Source organism: Chanodichthys erythropterus, chromosome 9, assembly GCF_024489055.1.
Source record: "Chanodichthys erythropterus isolate Z2021 chromosome 9, ASM2448905v1, whole genome shotgun sequence".
In the NCBI taxonomy this organism is placed as follows: domain Eukaryota; kingdom Metazoa; phylum Chordata; class Actinopteri; order Cypriniformes; family Xenocyprididae; genus Chanodichthys; species Chanodichthys erythropterus.
The window spans coordinates 11,446,511-11,466,909 of NC_090229.1; the positions used below are offsets into that span (position 1 = coordinate 11,446,511).

Here is a 20,399-nt window from a genome sequence, read left to right on the forward strand (position 1 = left end):
CTGGCAAAACAGACCTGGAGACATTCAAAAACGATGGCTTTTTAGTTTTACCATGGTGTACTAAACATGGGTGCTGATTTCTACGGTTCCTCAGAAAAGAGTTTGCTGTCCTCCTGTTAAAAAGAACATCTTCATGGGATGTACGACTGGATATTCGGATTATAAACGGTTTTATTCCCCATTTTACTTTCAGGTAATGATACTTTTGGTGTTTTGGCGTGTGTAGGGATGTCTGTTGGAGTAAGCTACGTGTTGCGCGTGCTTGGAGGATGCAACGGTCGTTTATTAACTCGTCGTTTGTCATAACAGGGAAACTCTTTCATTTTGGATGATTATTTGCAGTTCACCATGTGGAGGTAAATCGCACTTTTGCACCTGTTTAGAGGGGCTAAGATTTCTCTGTTTTTGCTCCACACAGAATGGCTCGCTTCGGAGACGATGTTCCCGGTCTGCTGGGAGCCGGGGATGGGGGTTCGGAGCGCAGTCGGAACCGGGATGCTCCCGCGGTATCCACAGGTGGAGTTTCACCAGCCTTCAAACAAACCAAAGCGCAGCGAGCCCGAACTATGGCCCTGTACAACCCCATCCCAGTTCGACAGAACTGCTTCACCGTCAACAGATCGCTTTTTATCTTTGGAGAGGACAACGTCGTTAGGAAGTATGCTAAGAAGATCATAGAATGGCCATATCCTTTTGTCTAAACGGTAAAACACGCCCTGCCCCCTAAAACACCAACTCGGTGTTGACAGCTCATGCAAATGTGCTGTCAACACGTTTTACAAAAGCACATGCAACTCCTGTGTTTATTTCTGCTGATCTGAAACTCAAAATTGACCAAGCTTTTATAGGTTAAATATGTTACAGTCCCCCTCAAAATTTCTCCATTAATTTTATTTTTTTCTTGCTTGCATATTGTTTCTGTAAACAAACTTTGTTACAGGGTAATAGGACTTAAAGCCTCACAAAAATATCAAAATTAGACTACTGTTAATTCAGAAATTTCTAACATGATTATCTTATGGCAGGTGTATTCAAGTCTTTTGTGAATGTGAATTATTTATGCAATGAATTTATTAAAATGCCTCAGATATAAAAGTTAATCAAAAATACATTCAGTTCATGCAATTCATGAATACAGTTGGATGTTTTTGTGGGGCTTAAATTAAAAATATGGTGTAACTGTCTGAAAATTGTATAAAGAAAATGAAAAACAGAAATGAAGCAATTTCTGTTGTTTTAAAATATGAACAATTCAAAGTTCTGTTCAGTTTGCACACTTCCGTGCATTCAAGGTTTTTACTTGATGGTTACACCACTAGACTTACTTTTTTGAGTCATTAAATTGAAAATTTTGTAGATAATTACAAAAAATGTTTTTCATCACAACATTTGCATTTCTAAGATATTTTTATGTTTTAGATCATTTTTTTTTTTTTTTAAATAATCTGACCCACTAACATAGTCATTTGTATCAGCAAGATGGCCTTGTAATGTCACAAAGTGAAAATTTATGTATTCTATTTCATAATACACTTCCTGATATTTTACACTACATAATTCCTTGAACTGACTTGCTTTCAGGACCATGGACAGGGGAGTCAGAAATATATCAGGAGCAGGGCTTTATAACTCAGGGTTAAAAATGGTGAGGGTTAAAAAGATATTGATTAAGGGCTAAGTATAGTATGAAAGGACATATGTGAAAGTAGCATATGTGTGTTTTAGCATTTCAAATTACAATCTGTGTGTAAGTGTTTGATGATGAGGATTATGTTTTGTTGTGAGCTTTCTGTGTAATTAATGCGCTGTCAAGCTGGTTCCTGATGATGAAGAAACATAAACAATTGTTGATGAGTTTGTCAGGAGAGGGAGGAGAGGTAAACCCAGCAACCACATGATCCCCACAGGAGGTTTTTGGACGCATGTCATTGATTACAGACTTCAAAGTGCCATGGTGTGATTAAAAAAAGCCTTCTCTATGATGCAAATTAGATGAGTCAGTGACAGGACATGATAAGGCTGTCGACCATAGTTGACACAGGTGTGCACTACTGGAACAATTGTAGGGTTTTCATTTGCCCTTTTTTTAATGTCACAGCAGACATGACTGTGTGTCTTAGCATTTACTTAAATTAGGCAGAGCTCAGTGACTAACTGTAAAGAATCTATAAAAGCCTTGCTGTAATCCATTTATCATAGAGTTTGGTGGTTTAAAGCATTACAGTGTTTAAGCTTTAAAGTAATTTTAGGGGAAAGTAAGAGTGTCATTTGAAAGCCATTCCCAGGTGGAGCACAGTGAGTGTGTGTTTATATATATATAATATATATTCGGTAACATTTTAGTATGGGGAACAGTTCTCGCTTTTAACTAGTTGCTTATTAGCTTGCATTGGTTGTTTATATATTCTACCCCATACCTAAACTTAAAGGGTTAGTTCACCCAAAAATCAAAATTCAGTCATTAATTACTCACCCTCATGTCGTTCCAAACCTGTAAGACCTTTGGTCATCTTCAGAACACAAATGAAGATTTTTGATAAAATCCGATGGCTCAGTGAGGCCTCCATTGACAGCAAGATAATTAACACTTTCATTTCCCAGAAAAATACTAAAGAAATATTTAAACCAGTTCATGTGACTACAGTGGTTCAGCCTTAATGTTATGAAGCAATGAGAATACTTTTTGTGCACCAAAAAAAAAAAAATAACGACTTTATTCAACAATATCTAGTGATGGGTGATTTCAAAACACTGCTTCATGAAGCCTCGAAGCTTTACGAATGTTTTGTTTCGAATCAGTGGTTCGGAGCGTGTATCAAACTGTCAAAATCATGTGAACCATTGAAATTTTGAAACACTTATGATGTAACATAGCCTCGTTTTCTGAAATCACATGACTTTCACGCTTCGAACCACTGATTCGAAACAAAAGACTTCGAAGCTTCATAAAGCAATGTTTTGAAATCGCCCATCACTAGATATTGTTGAATAAAGTTATTTTGTTTTTTTGGCGCACAAAATGTATTCTCATTGCTCATCGATCATAACATTAAGGTTGAACCACTGTAATCACATGAACTGTTTTAAATAGGTTTTTTGTACCTTTCTGGGCATTTGAAAGTGTAAATTAACTTGCTGTCAATGCAGGCCTCACCGAGCCATCGGATTTTATCAAAATTATCTTAATATGTGTTCCGAAAATGAATGAAGGCCTTATGGGTGTGAAACAAGATGAAGTTGAGTAATTAATGACAGAATTTTCATTTTTGGGTGAACTAAGTCTTTAAACACTACAACAACTACCTTACTATTAATAAGCAGTAAATGTAGAGTTTATTGTTAAAAGTCGTAGTTAATAGTGAATATGTGTTCCCCATACCAAAGTGTTACCATAATAAAATAAGATTAATTCTACATAGAAATCCATCTATCGTCACATACTTAAATATGTAAAATACTGGCTTTTAATAAATCTTGGTTATCTATGCAGTAGAAACTATTTTTTTTTAATCACTCTTTTTTTTTTTTTTTTTTTAAATCTGTTAAAGCCCCTTTTGAAACCGAAAAAGGGCTGTGGCATTCCCTTTTCCCAAAAAATTTGAACACCCACAGTGCACTTTTGATTTTGGCACCACCTGTCTGTCGACCCGATTGTCTGTGGGCAGCAAGTGCGGGAAAAAAATGCAGAAGTTCTGCCTGTAGTTTTAACAAGAGCTCTGGAGCTGTCAAAAGCCTGCCTGACAATGCAAAATAACATATTGTGCATCATCTGATGAATTTTTGCTGACAAATATACAGGGAAATCTGGATGATGTTACAAAGCTGGTTGAAAATCACTGAACTTAACAAGTATGATTGTTTATTGTTTATATGTTTTAAAACATATTTCAGTGACATTTGATGTTACATTTGATGCAGCTATTTGCTCAGACATCTAAAAACAAACATCTAAATGTGAAATGAGTATGCAAGCTATAAAGAGAAACTTCTCGCACTATTCAGGCGAGGACTGTAAAGTGTGAACCGATCTGAGCCTTACACAGAGGTGTCACTTCCAGAGAAGAGTGGCTTTCGATAACGTGATTCCCTGCTCTTGGTTGACTCAAATTCTTTACTTGGGTTGAATGTCATTCCCGTTGTTTTGAATACCATGAAGGAGAGATGAAATTAGAGCGGGTGCTTGCTGTAATCATGTGACAAAAGGTTTGGTTGTTGCCTTTGTAAGACTGTAACATGCTTAACGTTACAAGCGGTTCAGCAGCCTAATGATGAAAGAAGGAGAGCGATTGAGGGCGGTGATATCATGGAAATGTGCTTGTCTACGTTGATTGATATGCCTTTGTGTGTTCCTGCTTTCATTTGCAACAGCGTGACTCAGTATGTGTGTGTGTGTGCCTGCATGTTAAATTCAATTATAGCATCTATCTGGTCACGGCTCTCTTGTGTATCTAATGGCCCACTTGCGACATAATGCAAGTGTCAGTGTCTGTGATCACTTTAGGCAGATTTTAAGCATATGGTCTCACATCTCTCACTCTTAAGCTGAGAGCTTCGGGGAGCTGAAGAGATGGAGGCCCTGCTAATGGTGCTGTAATGACTTGGCATTGCCCCAAAATGAATGCAACTAGAGTCTGTTCCTAAGAGAAAGGAGAAGACTACTTCCCTGTGAGAGTGATACTCAAGTGTATTACAAGGAAAGATCTACAGTATAATTAAATGTATGTCGTAGACTCATTATGGATCAGATTTGGTGTCATTATTAGCCAATGGTAATAAGTTTCATGACTTTAGAGGTGTTGACACCCACCTTAGAAATTGCTTGTAAGAGCTCTATTTTAAAACCTAGCAAGCTGTCTACGGAGGGAACATTTAAGGCATCATAAACATGTTACTGAAAGACTGTTCTAAAAGGTAGGCATCTTAATTATGCAGACTCCTAAGATACCTCATTTTGACCAAGGTTTTTAAGGTTACCATCTGTTTTATCCCTCACATAGAAGGCAATCCCAGAATTAATTGTAAGAGAATATCTCCAAGATTCGAAGGTGACATAAATATATGTCGCCTTGTGTAGAAAGCTGAAAAGTATTTCAGTATTGGAAAGTATTTTTTTACCCAATATTTTTATTGAATTCTATCTCTTATTAGAGTATTGCACTATTAGCTTAGCAACATTATCAAAATGAATTGTGATAAAGTTATATTACTTGTGTGTCTGTGTGCTTTTTCTTATTAGACACTGTTAAGGTGATGGTATACGGGGCAACTTTTTGAGCAATGTTGCCATCAATGGGCAACCTGGTGAGACAGGGCAACTAATTATGGCAACGAATAGTTGGCAGCAACGAATCTGAGAGGAGCAAATCTATTGCCAACCCAATAAATAAACACTTGTTAGGCACTTTATTTCAACTTTTCAAATATTTTCTTGATTTCTATTAAATATATATGCCTTTTCGATCTGATTTGTGATGGGAAAAGGGAGAAGAGCGAGTTTGGCAAAAGGCGGATTCGAACCCGGGTTGATCGCGTCAAAAGCTACTTTCACATACCACATGCCCTACGGCCTATGCCACTGTAAATGTTGAACAGAACACGCCTTTTAGCATTTAACTGAAAACATTCAATGGGTAAATTGCAGCCTATATACATTAAATTGGACACCTGTTGGTATTTTAAGCATTAAATTCCCTGTTTTGGGTTGACACATGACAACTTACCAGCGTAAAAATATATAAGTTTACACTCCTTTTCTTCACTCCCCTGCCGCTGAGAGGCCACCATCTTGTTTGAATTTTTTCCAAAATCTCCAAACCGGTCACGTGATCGGCTGCTAGCATTCTGATTGGAGGATCTCAAAAAATGCCCACGACCAATCTAAAGTATCCAGATAGAAATTTGTTGCTCATTCTCAATGGGAAAGTGCCCAAACAACATTGCTCAGCAACATTGCTCAAAAAGTTGCTCCTTGTATCATCACCTTTAGATTTGGAACATGCTATTGCCAAACTCTTTTGAAATCTATTGCAATTCTAGTGTCTGTCACGCCATTCACGCAAAATGCATTTTCCATTCCACTTTTCCATTGTTTTTCTATGTAAACGCATGCTATACTGATGTGTTTGACTTTTGTGCTCACGACTCGCATCTTTTGCAGTGTCTTGCACATGACACGGCATTCTAAAAATGCAAGTGCTAAAGTAAAAAAAAAAGTTCCACTGACATGCATCTCACTTTTTTTAACAGCAAAAGAACATTTATGTATGAACCGGCCCTAAGAGCATTATTTGTGTGGCATGCAGAGAAGCTGTCTATGTATACTCCAAATCAGTTAGTTATGAAGTTTCATGATTTTTAGAATGCTGACTTAGAAGGCAGCTATATGTAGGCAGCGCACTAGGTTTTGGAACAGAGCTCAGGTCTGGTCTCATTGTCTAACCCACATATGCATTTCATATTCATGCATCCTAAATGGATGGTTCTTGTTGCATCAGATTGCACTGTATGACAGCTGTGGCAGAGCAGGAAAAGTATTAACCCCTGCGATGTCTCTTAATTATGATGCAACCAAACAATGTAGGGAACAGCTGTTGAATAAGAATTTTCTAGGCTCGGTGCATTTCGCTGTCAAACAAAGACATTGTGACCTCCCCAAGGGTAAACCAGCTCTCATGTTTCTGTCAAGCTCTTTTTGAGTGTTTTTCTAGATGCTGATGACACAGTCAAGATGTCATCAGGATGCTACTGTTTATTGTTATGGTTTCTTCAAGGTTACATCAAAGCACTTATTTAGTTTGCTTCACAAAAAAAAACCTAAAAAGCTTTAAAAAAAAAAAAAAAAAACTTTGACAAAAAGAAAGTTGAGTCACACAGACCACAGAATCTTCCTCCAATTTAGATGCATGTGTCTACACAGTCTTCATTCATATGGGAGCAACAGTCAGCATTTGCATGTGGTGGTATCGGATGCAGTCCAATTTTGCTCATTTGATCCTTTCAAATAATGAACTTTCCTCTTTTGGATTTGCTAATGTGATACACCATGGGATTTGATCAGAGTTCTAATTGTGGACTTTTGAAATATATCTGAAATCAGTGGCTTTTGAAAAGGATTATTGAAGCTTAAGCTTGTTAACATGGATTTGTTATATCATTCATGCATTTATAATGGATTCTTAATTAATTAATTATTTTATTTCCTGTAGTGGATACATCATTTTCTGTGCAACAACATGGCAAGTTTCCATCAACAAGTGATTTGTCTGTCCACATTGAAAGCATGAATACTGCTGAAAGTAACATTCACTTTCACAACCAATCGTAAGATAATTGATGTTTCATGTACATTTATGAGGAGAAGAATTTTGGACCAGTGAGATAAAAGTGAGTGAAGTTGCACAGCAGGAATAAAAAACAAGCAATCAACAAAATGTCCTTTTGCAATATCGAGTATAATCAGGAAAAATATTAATTAAAAATTTTAATTACACAAGATCAAAATTTAATTTTTTTATCTGTTGTAAATTAAATCATAACAGATAGTGAATTTGTGAAGAAAGACACACCTCATATGTACACACAAACATGCACACACACAGAGGCCTGTGGCATAACCAAAGGTCACACCGGTTTGCAAAACAGCATGTTCACGAGCCCTGTGTGGTGCAGCATCGACAACCTGTGTGAGAGAGCGGTAATTTAGGAAGGCTTTGTTTGAAGTGCTGCTCGACGTGTGATTTGAGCTCAGGCTGATGAAGCGCTGGGAGGAGGGGCAGAGATGTGTCTACAGCGAAATGCAGTCATTTGGTGGATTGGAAAACTTACAGATGAAGTCATTAGGGAAGAACATGTTTGTTAGGTTGTGTGTAGGCAGTGATTGTCGAGGAGGGGTGGAAGCACGTGTTGTTTCCTCTGTTAGTGACGCACATTAGAAGGAGATCATCAGGTGATGTCATTATTTGTCATCATGGTTCCTGAAGTGGGCCGGTTTGGCCATGTGGTCAGGTGGACAGGTTGGTTGTGGCGGGTCGATGGCGTATATGGGAAGGACAGGGCTTAATGAAGTGAGTGGGCCGCTGTGCCGCTCGGCCGGTGGGAAAGCCACAGCTGTTCGCCCCTCTGATCCCCACTGTGTGGCTGAGGGAGGAAATACCCCACCGTGCCTATGCTTACTCAATAATTGATCCTGTCAATCGGCCCTATGCCTCCCTCCAGTGAACAGGAGAGGGAGAAACAGAAGATTTGGTGGGGGGTGTTAAGGACCTCTTCATTTGCCTTAATCAGGTTTGGAAAACCACCTGAGGAATGAGATTTTTAAAGTCAATATCAAATTAACCCTATTTGCTTTCCTAATTCATGTTCCTGATCTTTTTGTGCCTGGTATCATTCTAAAGAAATAAAGCTTGCATTTTTAATCAGTGCTGAAAATATAATCTTCTACAGTTATTCAGCATAATCTTCAAGTTGCTCTGTCTCTGAAACAACATAACTTTTAATATTATGTTGTTAATGTTACTGGTTAATGTTAACCAGTAGCCAAATAAATATTTATTTATTGCTTTAGAATTTTGCAGTAGGTAATGCGTCCTTTTCCAATATTTAAAGCATAAGTTTTGCCTCTTTGTCGCCATCTTTGTTTGAAACCTGCAATTGTACATTGGCGCGGATGAATGTAATGTTTGTTTGTTGTCAGTCACCGCACCGGTGTTGATACTGTACTTTGGAATCACAAATTGTCAAAAATGTCTCGGAAGTATGAACAAAATAAGAATTTTCATCGATCGCTTAGCTCGAATCACGTCAAACCATGCAAATTATTATTATTGTTATACTTTGTTCTTAAATTGTTAATGTTAACAACATCAGCATTGCATGACTATGTGTATTTAGTGTGTACTAGCGTTACCGTAGATTTCAATTTCTGTAGTCACTCCGCAGTCTAAAGCCTTTTGCTTTTGACTACAGGTGAATCTCCAGTTGTCACTGATGATTGTCATTTGGACCTTTCTGGATTACAATCTGCCATCAAACTGATAAATTTAATTTAATTTTTCCCTCGGAAACCCACCAGTACCATCCGGATTAGGAAACATTGTTACAAGTTTACCGTTGTGAATCAGGTTAAGGTTAGGAGAGAGTTTTGAACACTTGCTGGTTATGTACTGCTCAAAAATTGACTTTGGATAATTTTTAACCAAAAAAAGTTACGGACTGCAGCTTTAAAGGGTTAGTTCACCCAAAAATGAAAATGTCATTTATTACTCACCCTTATGTCGTTCTCCACCCCTAAGACCTTCGTTCATCTTCGGAACACCAATTAAGATATTTTTGATTAAATCCGATGGCTCAGCGAGGCCTCTATTGCCAGCAATGGTACTTCCTCTCTCAAGATCCATAAAGGTACTAAAAACAAAAGATTCATAACGCTCCAAAGCAGTGTTTTGAAAACGGCCATCACTATATATTGTTTAAAAGTTGTTATTTGTTTTTTTTGGCGCACAAAAAATATTCTCCTTGCTTTGTAATATTAAGGTAGAACCACTGAACTCACATGAACTGATTTAAATATGTTTTTAGTATCTTTATGGTTCTTGAGAGAGGAAGCACCATTGCTGTCTATGCAGGCCTCGCTGAGCCATCGGATTTAATCAAAAATATCTTAATTTGTGTTCCAAAGATGAGCAAAGGTCTTACGGGTGTAAAACGACATAAGTTTGAGTAATAAATGACATTATTTACATTTTTGGGTGAACTAAACCTTTAATAATTCAATAATGTAATTAAGGGTATGGCAAATAATGTTACCATACACTGTAAAACCCGATACGTTACGGTAACTCAAACCATTTGAGGAAATGGATTGCCTTAAACCATTTAAGTTTTAAAAATTATTGTATTATTGTATTGTATTATTAGTATTGCAAACTCATAAACATTAAGTTAAATTAACTTATATTTTAGTGTTGATTTAGTCAATCAGAGTAAAGTCATTTCACTCACTCAGTTTGAATTCAGGATAAAAATCTAATTATGTCTTAAAGCAGAACTAAGTAACTTTTTTTACCTTCATAAATAGTTTCATAAATAGTCCTTACGATGGTTAATTGACTTGTAGTGGTGTGTTTGAGGCAAGCACTAACCCCCTCTGGCACGTCTTTGCCAGAATACAGCACTTGCAACTTAAGCTGCATCGACCCGACACAATCTCGCCTCATGTTCACGTTCACGCGAGAGTGACAAAATGCTTTACGGTAATTCAAACACAATGTATATATTATGACTTTATAAGACAATTTCGAAAATTACCCACCTCCATCGAGTGTACTGTATTTGCAAATTACCCACCTCCTCTTTCTTGTACTGTATTTGCAAAACTACTGCGCTGGCGAGTGTTGTAGTCGTTGTAGTCCAGAGCTGCGCTTGGAGTATTTATGACAGTGTTATTCACTGAAGGAAACTGTAGGGGGAGCTTCGCGAATCTTGCTTAGTTCTGCTTTAACAACTATATAGCTAGTTAAATGTTTTGAGGAAACTGATTGCCTTAAATGGCTTAAGTTTATCAAAATCAAAGTAATAAAGTTACATAAGACTACGCACAAACTAACTTTGGTACAAAGTTAGTACAGGATAGATTAGATAAGATTAGATTACAGTACAGGATACATTGAAAAGTATTGTTTCAGAAAGAGAGTATGGTATGGAAATCATGTTTTATCGGGTTTGATTTGGAAATACGTCATGTCACAATAGTAGCCAATTGAACATATCCGTTAAGTAGGGTTTTTTTTAATGAATACTTTTATTTAGCAAGGATGCATTAATTTATTTACAATCACTGATGCATTAATTCAATTAATCACAGTTTTCACAAAAATATTAAACAGCACAACTTTTTTTTAAAACATTGATAGTAAAAAGAAATGTTTCTTGAGCAACAAATCAGTGTTTTAGAATGATTTCTGATTATGTGACACTGAAGACTGGAGTAATGATGCTAAAAACTTCAGCTTTGCCATTACAGGGACAAATTGCATTTAAAAATATTAAAACTTATAATACACTTAACTAAAAACAGTTCTTTTAACTGTATTGTTGATGAAATAAATGCAGCCTTCTTTCTTCTTTCAAACACATTAAAAATGTAGAGCAGCATTTGGGGCCAATGAAAGTATACTGTAGGCTCCCCAGTACAATGACACAAAAATAGAAACTAAGCTAACTGTTTTTTGTTGGTTGATTGTCGCAGCTAGTTGGAACAAAAAGAGATAATAAAGAGGTTTTATTGCTCGTGGCTTTATTGTGTCATGTCTGGTTAGAACACAGTGTTAGAGTGATGTTTGCGATGTTATGAATAGTATAATTTTATGTCTCTCGCTCTCTCTTTCCATGCATCTATTCCTTCTCTGTATTTCTCCTAATCACTTTCTCTCTCATGCTCCAAGCTTCTAGTGGATTGAAATCCAATTCATTCTTTTTGCTCATTGAAAAACACTTACATAGATGATACTGTATCACATTCCATTGCCACATCTTGCACAGCTATTTTGAAATACGTTCCAGTAAAAATGTAGATAGAATCAGAGAGTATGGAAGAGAGAGAGTTTGCTCATAAAGTCACTAAAGTTAGATGTTTGTGAACAGCGATACCTGCGTGATACTGTGGCTAGACTATTCAGTATCTTCCAGTTTCCTGAACTTATTAAGAGCTGATCTGGAGAAATATTGAGTATCGTGTGTCACGGTGGATACAGTGAAAGGATGTTTGTGTAGTCAGTATTGATTGTACGAATGCATTCAGCAGCAAGTATAGAACACTGATGGCTCAGAGACCATATTAACTCTGAGTACTGACTTATGGCAGACAGGAGAGAGCCTGTTGCCACGGAGACCGCTCTCTCTGTCTCTCTACTGCTCTCACATTGTAATGGCTTTAGTCTCTCTTTCTCTCTTTCTGTGACTCTCTCACATTGTTTCACTTTTCATAAAAACTAAAATAACCTCTGTGTATTAAGTGACTTCAAATTAAGTCTTGAGAAACTAAATACTGAATTTCCTAACCAGGTGAGATTTGTTTTATCACTAGTTTATTCTTCTCTATTTTTTCATCTTAAATACCCTAAAAATATACTGTCCATTTTACCAGACCTCCAATTCCAGAACATATGTTGAATTTACTGTTCATGCCAGTGCCAACATATTGACACTAGTGTCATGCTATTGCAACTCAGCAGAGTCTGAGCTTAATTTAATTAACACAAACTGAGGGAAAAAAAGGCACAGAAGAGAGAGACTCTTCCCCAGAGGTCTGTCCTCCAGCTGCCTGTTCTATTTGTACTGAACTCTCTGTCTTAAACAGATTTGGGCTCTTTTATTTACTGTTTTACATCCCCACACACACTGGCAGAATTTGGCAGGGGCCCACATTTCAAAATCCAACATTTTTCTGTACAAATTCAAATCAGTGGCTGACTGTAAACTCACAACCACCAGGGGTCCTGAGAACATCTTGTAAATTTGTAGTTAAGTAGATGCTCTCTTTCAGTTGACAGTACATGACAATGATCTTCATGCACTCTTTGGGCATGTAAGTTTGTGTGTTTGAGAGAGCATCCTTTAGTGCCAGCCTGCAATGTACTGCTGGAGTATACTGGCACATTTTACATCAGCAGCCTTGTACGCTGTTGGAGGACCCCCCCCCACCCCCCACCCCCCACACACACTCACACATGTTTTTTTTGTGAATTGTGGGGACATTCCATAGGCATAATGGTTTTTATACTGTACAAACTGTATTTTCTATGGCCCTACACTACCCCTACCCCTACCCCTGAACCTACCCATCACAGGAAACTGCACATTTTTACTTTCTCAAAAAAAAACTAATTCTGTATGATTTATAAGCCTTTTGAAAAATGGGGACATGGGGTAATGTCCTCATAAGTCACCCTCTCCTTGTAATAACTATGTCAAACCCATATCATTATACAAATTTGTGCTCTGATATGTAAAAAAAACATGCGCACACACACACACACTTAAATACACTCCAGGGTTCCCCCCGGTCATAAAAAAAACCTGGAAAATTAGGGATTTTTTTTTTAATTGTGTGGACAAGTCATTGCAATTTTTTTTTTTTAAAACTCACAAGCCCAAAAAAACAACAACAACAACAACAAAAAAACTCACAAGCCATAGTGGTTCAGTCTGTCAGATTTGTGAGTGAATCATTCTTGTCATTTATTTTCAAATGAGGTGAACCTGAGTAAATCAGGTTCACAAAGGGTAGTGAATTAATCTGAATAAAAATGATTAATTAATCTGCATTTGCTGTAAAAGTAATGGGAATGCATTGTGACTCCATTCAAACTTTGTTTATTTTTTAAAGTGTTAATAAGGTTTTGTATATATGTGAAGAATTCCTTTGCAGAAGCCTCTAAGTCTCTCTGACATATTTTCTTTTAAATGAGCATTTTTTTTTTACTCGCTACTTGCAAAATCCTGTGATTGCCACTGTAACGATGGGCAATTGAAAATATATATATATATATATATATATATATATATATATATATATATATATATATATATATATATATATATATTTTTTTTTTTTTTTAATTGCATTTAAGATAATATTTTGAAAAGTGGTGTCATATTTGCATGTTGAATTCTGGTCTTCTTTCTTGTATTTGCATAATTAATTATGATTGTTTTATTTTTCTTGCAACAATTTACACTAAAACCATTTTTATATTATTCTTTTTCTTCCTTGCAATCATTAATATTTGCTTCAGGAGATATCAATGTAGTTTATTTTCACAATCTTTTTGTAGCATTTACTACTAATATTGTTAGTCAAGGTAAATCTTTTTTTTTTTTTTTTACCTAATCATTTTCTACCCTCTCTCTGACCCTTTAATTGAATTGGCTGTTTTTACTAGGATTTTAATAGTATTATTCATTAGTATTATTCAAGTGAAATGTTTTAACCCTCAGGGGTCTGAGGATTTTTGGGACCCTGGAGAAGTTTTGACATGCCCTGACATTTGTGCTTTTTTCAGTTGTTCATAAACATATTAATGGAAAAAGTGTCATTACACTGTATTCAGCACAAACTAGGCTACAATAATATGTGAGGAACATGTATGTACATGTTTGTGTTTTTGAAGAAATAACGTTTATGCGTGGTTATTTAAAAAACAAAAAAGTCACTGAAATAAAGCCAAAATATATATATATTAAATCTTTGTTCACAAGACTTCTGGGTATTTGAGGTTGTAGACTAGAGTTTTTGCTTCAAAATGTATGCTGCCTGCTTGTTAATATAAAACAATAGAGAGATTTAAATTTCCTAAAACACCTTTGGTCAAGAAACACAGTATGCGTGGAGGCGTGAATCCTCATGTATAATGGGTGATTCTCACCTGAGAAGACAAAAGAATCACATAATAATGACCTGAAATGACTTGCATATTAATGAGGCCTTTCAGTCAGGTAGGCTGTGAAAAAACACTCTGTGATCATGATTCAAATCTCATCATGGTGTAAATCAGACATACAGAAAAAACAGCAATACTGTGAAATATTATTACAATTTAAAATAATGGTATTCTATTATATTCTTTAAAATATAATTTATTTCTGTGATGCAAAGTGTCTGAACAATTATGTTACCTCTATGGCATTTCATATAGGCTTTTAGCTTAAAAGCATGCACATTTAAAGAAATATTAATGGATTCTCATGTTTATGTCAATTTTCTATACAGAGGATACTGTGTTTACAATTCATACTCGCAGCCGGAGGGCGCTCTGTGCACTTTTAGTCCACAAATGCCAATGCTAAAGAAGAATAGGCAATCCAGGAAATAACTGAACTAACAGAGGCCAGAGATCGCTAACTATGGCTATTCAAAACACTTTTCAAGACAATAAATACACGATTGAGACGATGAATGCGTGTATTGACTCAGAATTTGCGTCTGAATAGCGCTCCCTCCGTGGGTGTGGCCGCATTAGCGGATAATGAGCTGAATCACAGATTTCTGACATGAATGTTTGTTTTCGATTTGACTTACACGATTTAAAACCTGACATTTCAACGTTTTTTTAGACACAAGTCAAATTTTTTTGTGATTGGTATTCACTAAGTTACAGTTCATTTTCTGAGAACTATCAGATTGGACTTCCTTCAGAGGGAGACGAGAGATCATGCATCATGTTAGTTTTCTTTATTTTACAAAAAGCACAACACTTTTTACTCTGAGTGTACACAAATAAAAGAAGATATTCCACAGATTAAAATGGTGTATAACTCTTAATTGTATGTGCAACATTAACGGAGTATTTTGAGTCTCTTTCACACTGGTAAGAAAAAAAACGCGGTGGTATCGCCGGCGATACCCTCAGACCTCAGAGTGTTAAACACTTTTACAGATGGTACTCAACCACAATGCGTTTTTCGCTGCTACGGGTACCACCACGGTTGCAGCGGAAAATGCATTTCTGCTCTTAACCGCTAAGTGCCGCTATAACCATAGTGCTGTTTAACTTTGCACAGTGAGCACAGCAACAATGTGATGTTGTGTTAATAAGTACACTAGGGCTGACCGATATATCACATGCGATTGTCACGTGCATTTTCGTCAGAAAAGCCGGTTCCCTGATTGCCGCTAAATTGCAGATCACTGCAGAGCCGTAGATCACTGACAAGCCACGCAATATTGCATTCATATCGCAGATGAATCGCCTTCGATAATGAACGCGATATTACGTGACTTGTCAGTGAACTACGGCTCTGTCTATTAAATGGCGCTCCACTTGAAAGCAGGTGATGGCGATTTAGTGGGAATCAGGGAACCGGCTTTACTGACGAAATGCGCGTGACAATCACATGCAATATATCGGTCAGCCCTAAAGTACACTAAAGACCAAACATCAATAATGGCAAGATGTCTTAAGTATGTAGTATTCCTTAACCTTCCTCCTCAACTCCGTTTGAATACATGATCCTGGCCACCATTATCGCCAACTGCATCGTCCTGGCCTTGGAGCAGCACCTGCCTGGAGAGGATAAGACGCCCATGTCAAAGAGACTTGTGAGGACACACCTACTCACTTATATATACTGCTGTCCTCATCTCATCTTTTTAAGCTGATTTTCTATTTTCATTTGAAAGCATTTAATATAGATGAATAATTTTGGCCTAGTTATCTACTTATAGATGTATTCCTAGCAATTTGTCTAACGAGAAAACCAACTATTCTGGTTCAGTCTGGAGACCACAGTTATACTCTAAATGTAGCACAACCCTTCTCTCTAGAGCTTTCATATTCTTTCCTTCCTCATATTCTTTGTTCTTGACAACTTTATTCAGACTGTAGTTTCCTCCACTGAATTGCTCACCACAAGCTAATTATTCCAATTCAAAGAGTATTTCTCTACTGTTTTACTTCAGTGACATAGTGCTTGTTTAAACAGAGGCAAGTAGTGACACTCTTGTCTCACTAAATAAACCCTAAATTAAAACCAGTATCTTAATAATTGCTGTTCTTGGAGATTAGTTGAATAGAATATTCTGGCTCTGTGTCAAAATCTAATGTTACATAGATAGCATTTTTTTAGGGTGAGTTAAAGTTCTTGGTTTTTTATGTACCTGTAGGTAGTTTCTGTTGTCTCACATCCAATATGTATTCATTTCTCAGGAAAAAACAGAGCCCTACTTCATAGGAATGTTTTGCTTTGAAGCTGGAATAAAAATCATTGCTTTGGGATTTGCCTTCCACAAGGGCTCATACCTGAGGAACGGCTGGAATGTGATGGACTTCATTGTTGTCCTGAGTGGGTAAGTGACAGATGCTACTATCCTCTGAATGATGCTGAGTTTGCTGATTTAAACCTTACCAGGTCAGAGTCAAGCATCTTCATTTGTTTTGAATTTCATTGCATGGTTTTCATTCCACCTTTTCTTGTATATCGAAGTTTTCTTGTAAAATTAGTTAGTCAGCTGGACCTTTTGATAGTTTCACTGTATTTTGGACTGTAGATATGTAGAGTGTGTCCTTGTGGGCAACTTTCTACATTGGCAAATTGTTGTGCAACACAAGGTTGTGGATTTGCTGAAATTCAGTGGACTTTCACCTCATTTTACCTCATTAAACTCTGCTTGATTGAATCACCTGGGGAGAGTGTTAACTTTCAGACCAGGCTGAGTGGAGAAATGAACAGCACCTTGAAAACACTTCATCGCCAAGAACAGATATTGCGCTAGTGCTGTCAAAACAGCGGTGTCAAGAAGTGCTCTCCTCAAGGGAAAGGCTGCTGAAGCTTTCATTTGCAGAGTAAACCACAATTTAGAAGCCTGGATGAAGGGCAGAGGCCATTTTGCTTTGTAGCGTAATATTTTTCATCTGTTTTTCAGAGAGGGGATCTAGGAGAAAGGAGGGAGAGAGGGAAAGAAAAAGACAGACACACACATACACAGCGCAACGTAACGATACATATGAAATATTAATCACTGTCATAGTGTTAAAGTACAAAGGGAGATGGGCTTCTTAGAGAATTTTACATGATTCCAGCTTGCTTTCATTATTGATAAGCCCTGGATCTTTTGTCTGGTTTAAGATAGGAAGAAAACGCGAGAAAGACTTTAACCTCCCAACCTCTATTTCTCATTAGCTCGAAAGATGTATACTGACATCTGAAAAGCACACACAGCTATAACAACACAGACATTATACAGACATTGTCCTTGAATATACACCTCTGTGCCTGTAAGTCATGACAAAGTTGGTTATACACATAATCATTGAGAAACGTTGAGGTCTCGTAATCATAAGGTTCAGAATGGCAGACGTGTAATTAATTTGATGACTGAGAGTCTAAAGAAGCTTTAACATGATTCACATCAAGGCATTTCTCCACAAATGTGCAATACGTCGCTTTGACCTCAGCATGAAAAGTGCTTCAGCAGTGTTTCCCAAACAATTCTGGTGTTGCCCCCCAGCTCCAAATTGGTCATACTGAACAAACACTACTGTGCAAATGTTTAGTGTTGGTAAGATTTTTGGTTACACTTTATTTTAAAGGGTACATAACACACACAGTTTCTGTCAATCTCATGTTAATCTACGTACCTATAGAGTAGTATAGCATCCTTCATATCTCTGGAGAGTCTTTAGTTTAATCATAAGACAGATATGCTGTACTGAGTCTTTCTGAAAACAGCCGAGCGCCAGGAGGCGTGCTGTGGGTGAAGATAAAGAGTCACGAGCACGCGCAGCTTTTGCGTAGCGATTGTTTGCAAGCTATCAATGGTCAGCTAAACAAATGTATTTAAAAACACACAATACATCATTGCATTATACCTGGATAACTTTTGATTCACTATACGTTTGTGTTGTTTACATTAAATGCACCTAGGTGCCTATTGCCAACAAAACAGACATTTGATGCAGTTTTACTTACCGCCTTTGGTTCCGAGCGTCGAACTGGGTCTTGTTTATAAAACCATAAGCGCCAATCCTGTGGACTTGAGCAGCCACGGAAAAACATGAGATATTCTCCACTCATTTTAACCAACAGAAAATTTATAGCTACTTTCAGACTGTTACAGTTGTACTGGTTTGAAGAGATGAGGCAGGTACGGATTTCCACAATACATAATACTTTAATCCAAGAGGCAAGAGGAACCAAACATACAACGTAAACATAACATTAAGACGGACGAGGAGTGAAGGGAGTGAGTGCAATATAAAGGGAGTGCAGATAATAGAGTCCAGGTGCAGGTGATCCGTGATGATGAGGAACTGACGAGGGAAGTGAGTGCAGGTGTGGAGAACAGGAGGATCATGGGAAATGGAGTCCAGGGGAACAAGGGATCTGTGACAGTACCTCCCCCTCCCGGTAGGCGCGTCCTCGCGCCGTAAATAGAATAACCGGGAGGGGGGGGCGGGCGCCCTGGAGACCTCATGCAGGTGCCGGGGGATGAGTGGACTGGAGTGGAGGTCTCCAGGGCGGATCCATGAGCCATGGCGGGTCAGGAGCCTTGGCAGGCCACGGCGGGTCAGGAGCCTTGGCAGGCCACGGCGGGTCAGGAGCCTTGGCAGGCCACGGCGGGTCAGGAGCCTTGGCAGGCCACGGCGGGTCAGGAGCCTTGGCAGGCCACGGCGGGTCAGGAGCCTTGGCAGGCCACGGCGGGTCAGGAGCCTTGGCAGGCCACGGCGGGTCAGGAGCCTTGGCAGGCCACGTCAGAGGCCCACCCACATGTGTGGCGCCCACATGTCCCCCACCCACGGGTACTTGCCCCCCCCCCAAAAAATACTTGGAGAGGTTAAGGATCATATAGAGGAGTCCAAGGAATAAAGTCAATGTGTGGGTGGAGGAGCATGGAGCTGGTTTGGCGGCGGAGACTGGAGAACTTGGCTCGGCGGCGGAGACTGGAGAACTTGGCTCGGCGGCGGAGACTGGAGAACTTGGCTCGGCGGCGGAGACTGGAGAACTTGGCTCGGCGGCGGAGACTGGAGAACTTGGCTCGGCGGCGGAGACTGGAGAACTTGGCTCGGCGGCGGAGACTGGAGAACTTGGCTCGGCGGCGGAGACTGGAGAACTTGGCTCGGCGGCGGAGACTGGAGAACTTGGCTCGGCGGCGGAGACTGGAGAACTTGGCTCGGCGGCGGAGACTGGAGAACTTGGCTCGGCGGCGGAGACTGGAGAACTTGGCTCGGCGGCGGAGACTGGAGAACTTGGCTCGGCGGCGGAGACTGGAGAACTTGGCTCGGCGGCGGAGACTGGAGAACTTGGCTCGGCGGCGGAGACTGGAGAACTTGGCTCGGCGGCGGAGACTGGAGAACTTGGCTCGGCGGCGGAGACTGGAGAACTTGGCTCGGCGGCGGCTGGAGCGGCGGGCTCGGCGGCGGCGGCTGGAGCGGCGGGCGCGGCGGCGGCGGCTGGAGCGGAGGGCTCGGCGGCGGCGGCTGGAGCTGAGGGCTCGGCGGCGGCGGCTGGAGCTGAGGGCTCGGCGGCGGCGGCTGGAGCTGAGGGCTCGGCGGCGGCGGCTGGAGCTGAGGGCTCGGCGGCGGCGGCTGGAGCTGAGGGCTCGGCGGCGGCGGCTGGAGCTGAGGGCTCGTAGGCGGCGGCTGGAGCTGAGGGCTCGTAGGCGGCGGCTGGAGCTGAGGGCTCGTAGGCGGCGGCTGGAGCTGAGGGCTCGTAGGCGGCGGCTGGAGCTGAGGGCTCGTTAAAAAAGTCAATAAGCCAGTCCAGATCTGGCGGCTCGCACAGGGTTGGAGCGGGCTCTGGAGATACAGGAGCGGGCTCTGGAGATACAGGAGCGGGCTCTGGAGATACAGGAGCGGGCTCTGGAGATACAGGAGCGGGCTCTGGAGATACAGGAGCGGGCTCTG

The 20,399-nt window shown here is 39.5% G+C and overlaps 1 protein-coding gene across 1 annotated transcript in view; it reads left to right on the forward strand.

Annotated features, from left to right (window-relative positions):
* Nucleotides 1-418: 418 nt before the first annotated feature.
* Nucleotides 419-20,399, forward strand: part of LOC137026289 (voltage-dependent R-type calcium channel subunit alpha-1E) — a 104,619-nt gene continuing 84,638 nt past the window's right edge. The window contains exons 1-3 of the mRNA XM_067393573.1: nt 419-685; nt 15,991-16,096; nt 16,704-16,843. Coding sequence (XP_067249674.1) covers nt 420-685; nt 15,991-16,096; nt 16,704-16,843 — 512 coding nt within the window. The 5' untranslated portion in view covers nt 419. The remainder of the gene's footprint in view (nt 686-15,990; nt 16,097-16,703; nt 16,844-20,399) is intronic.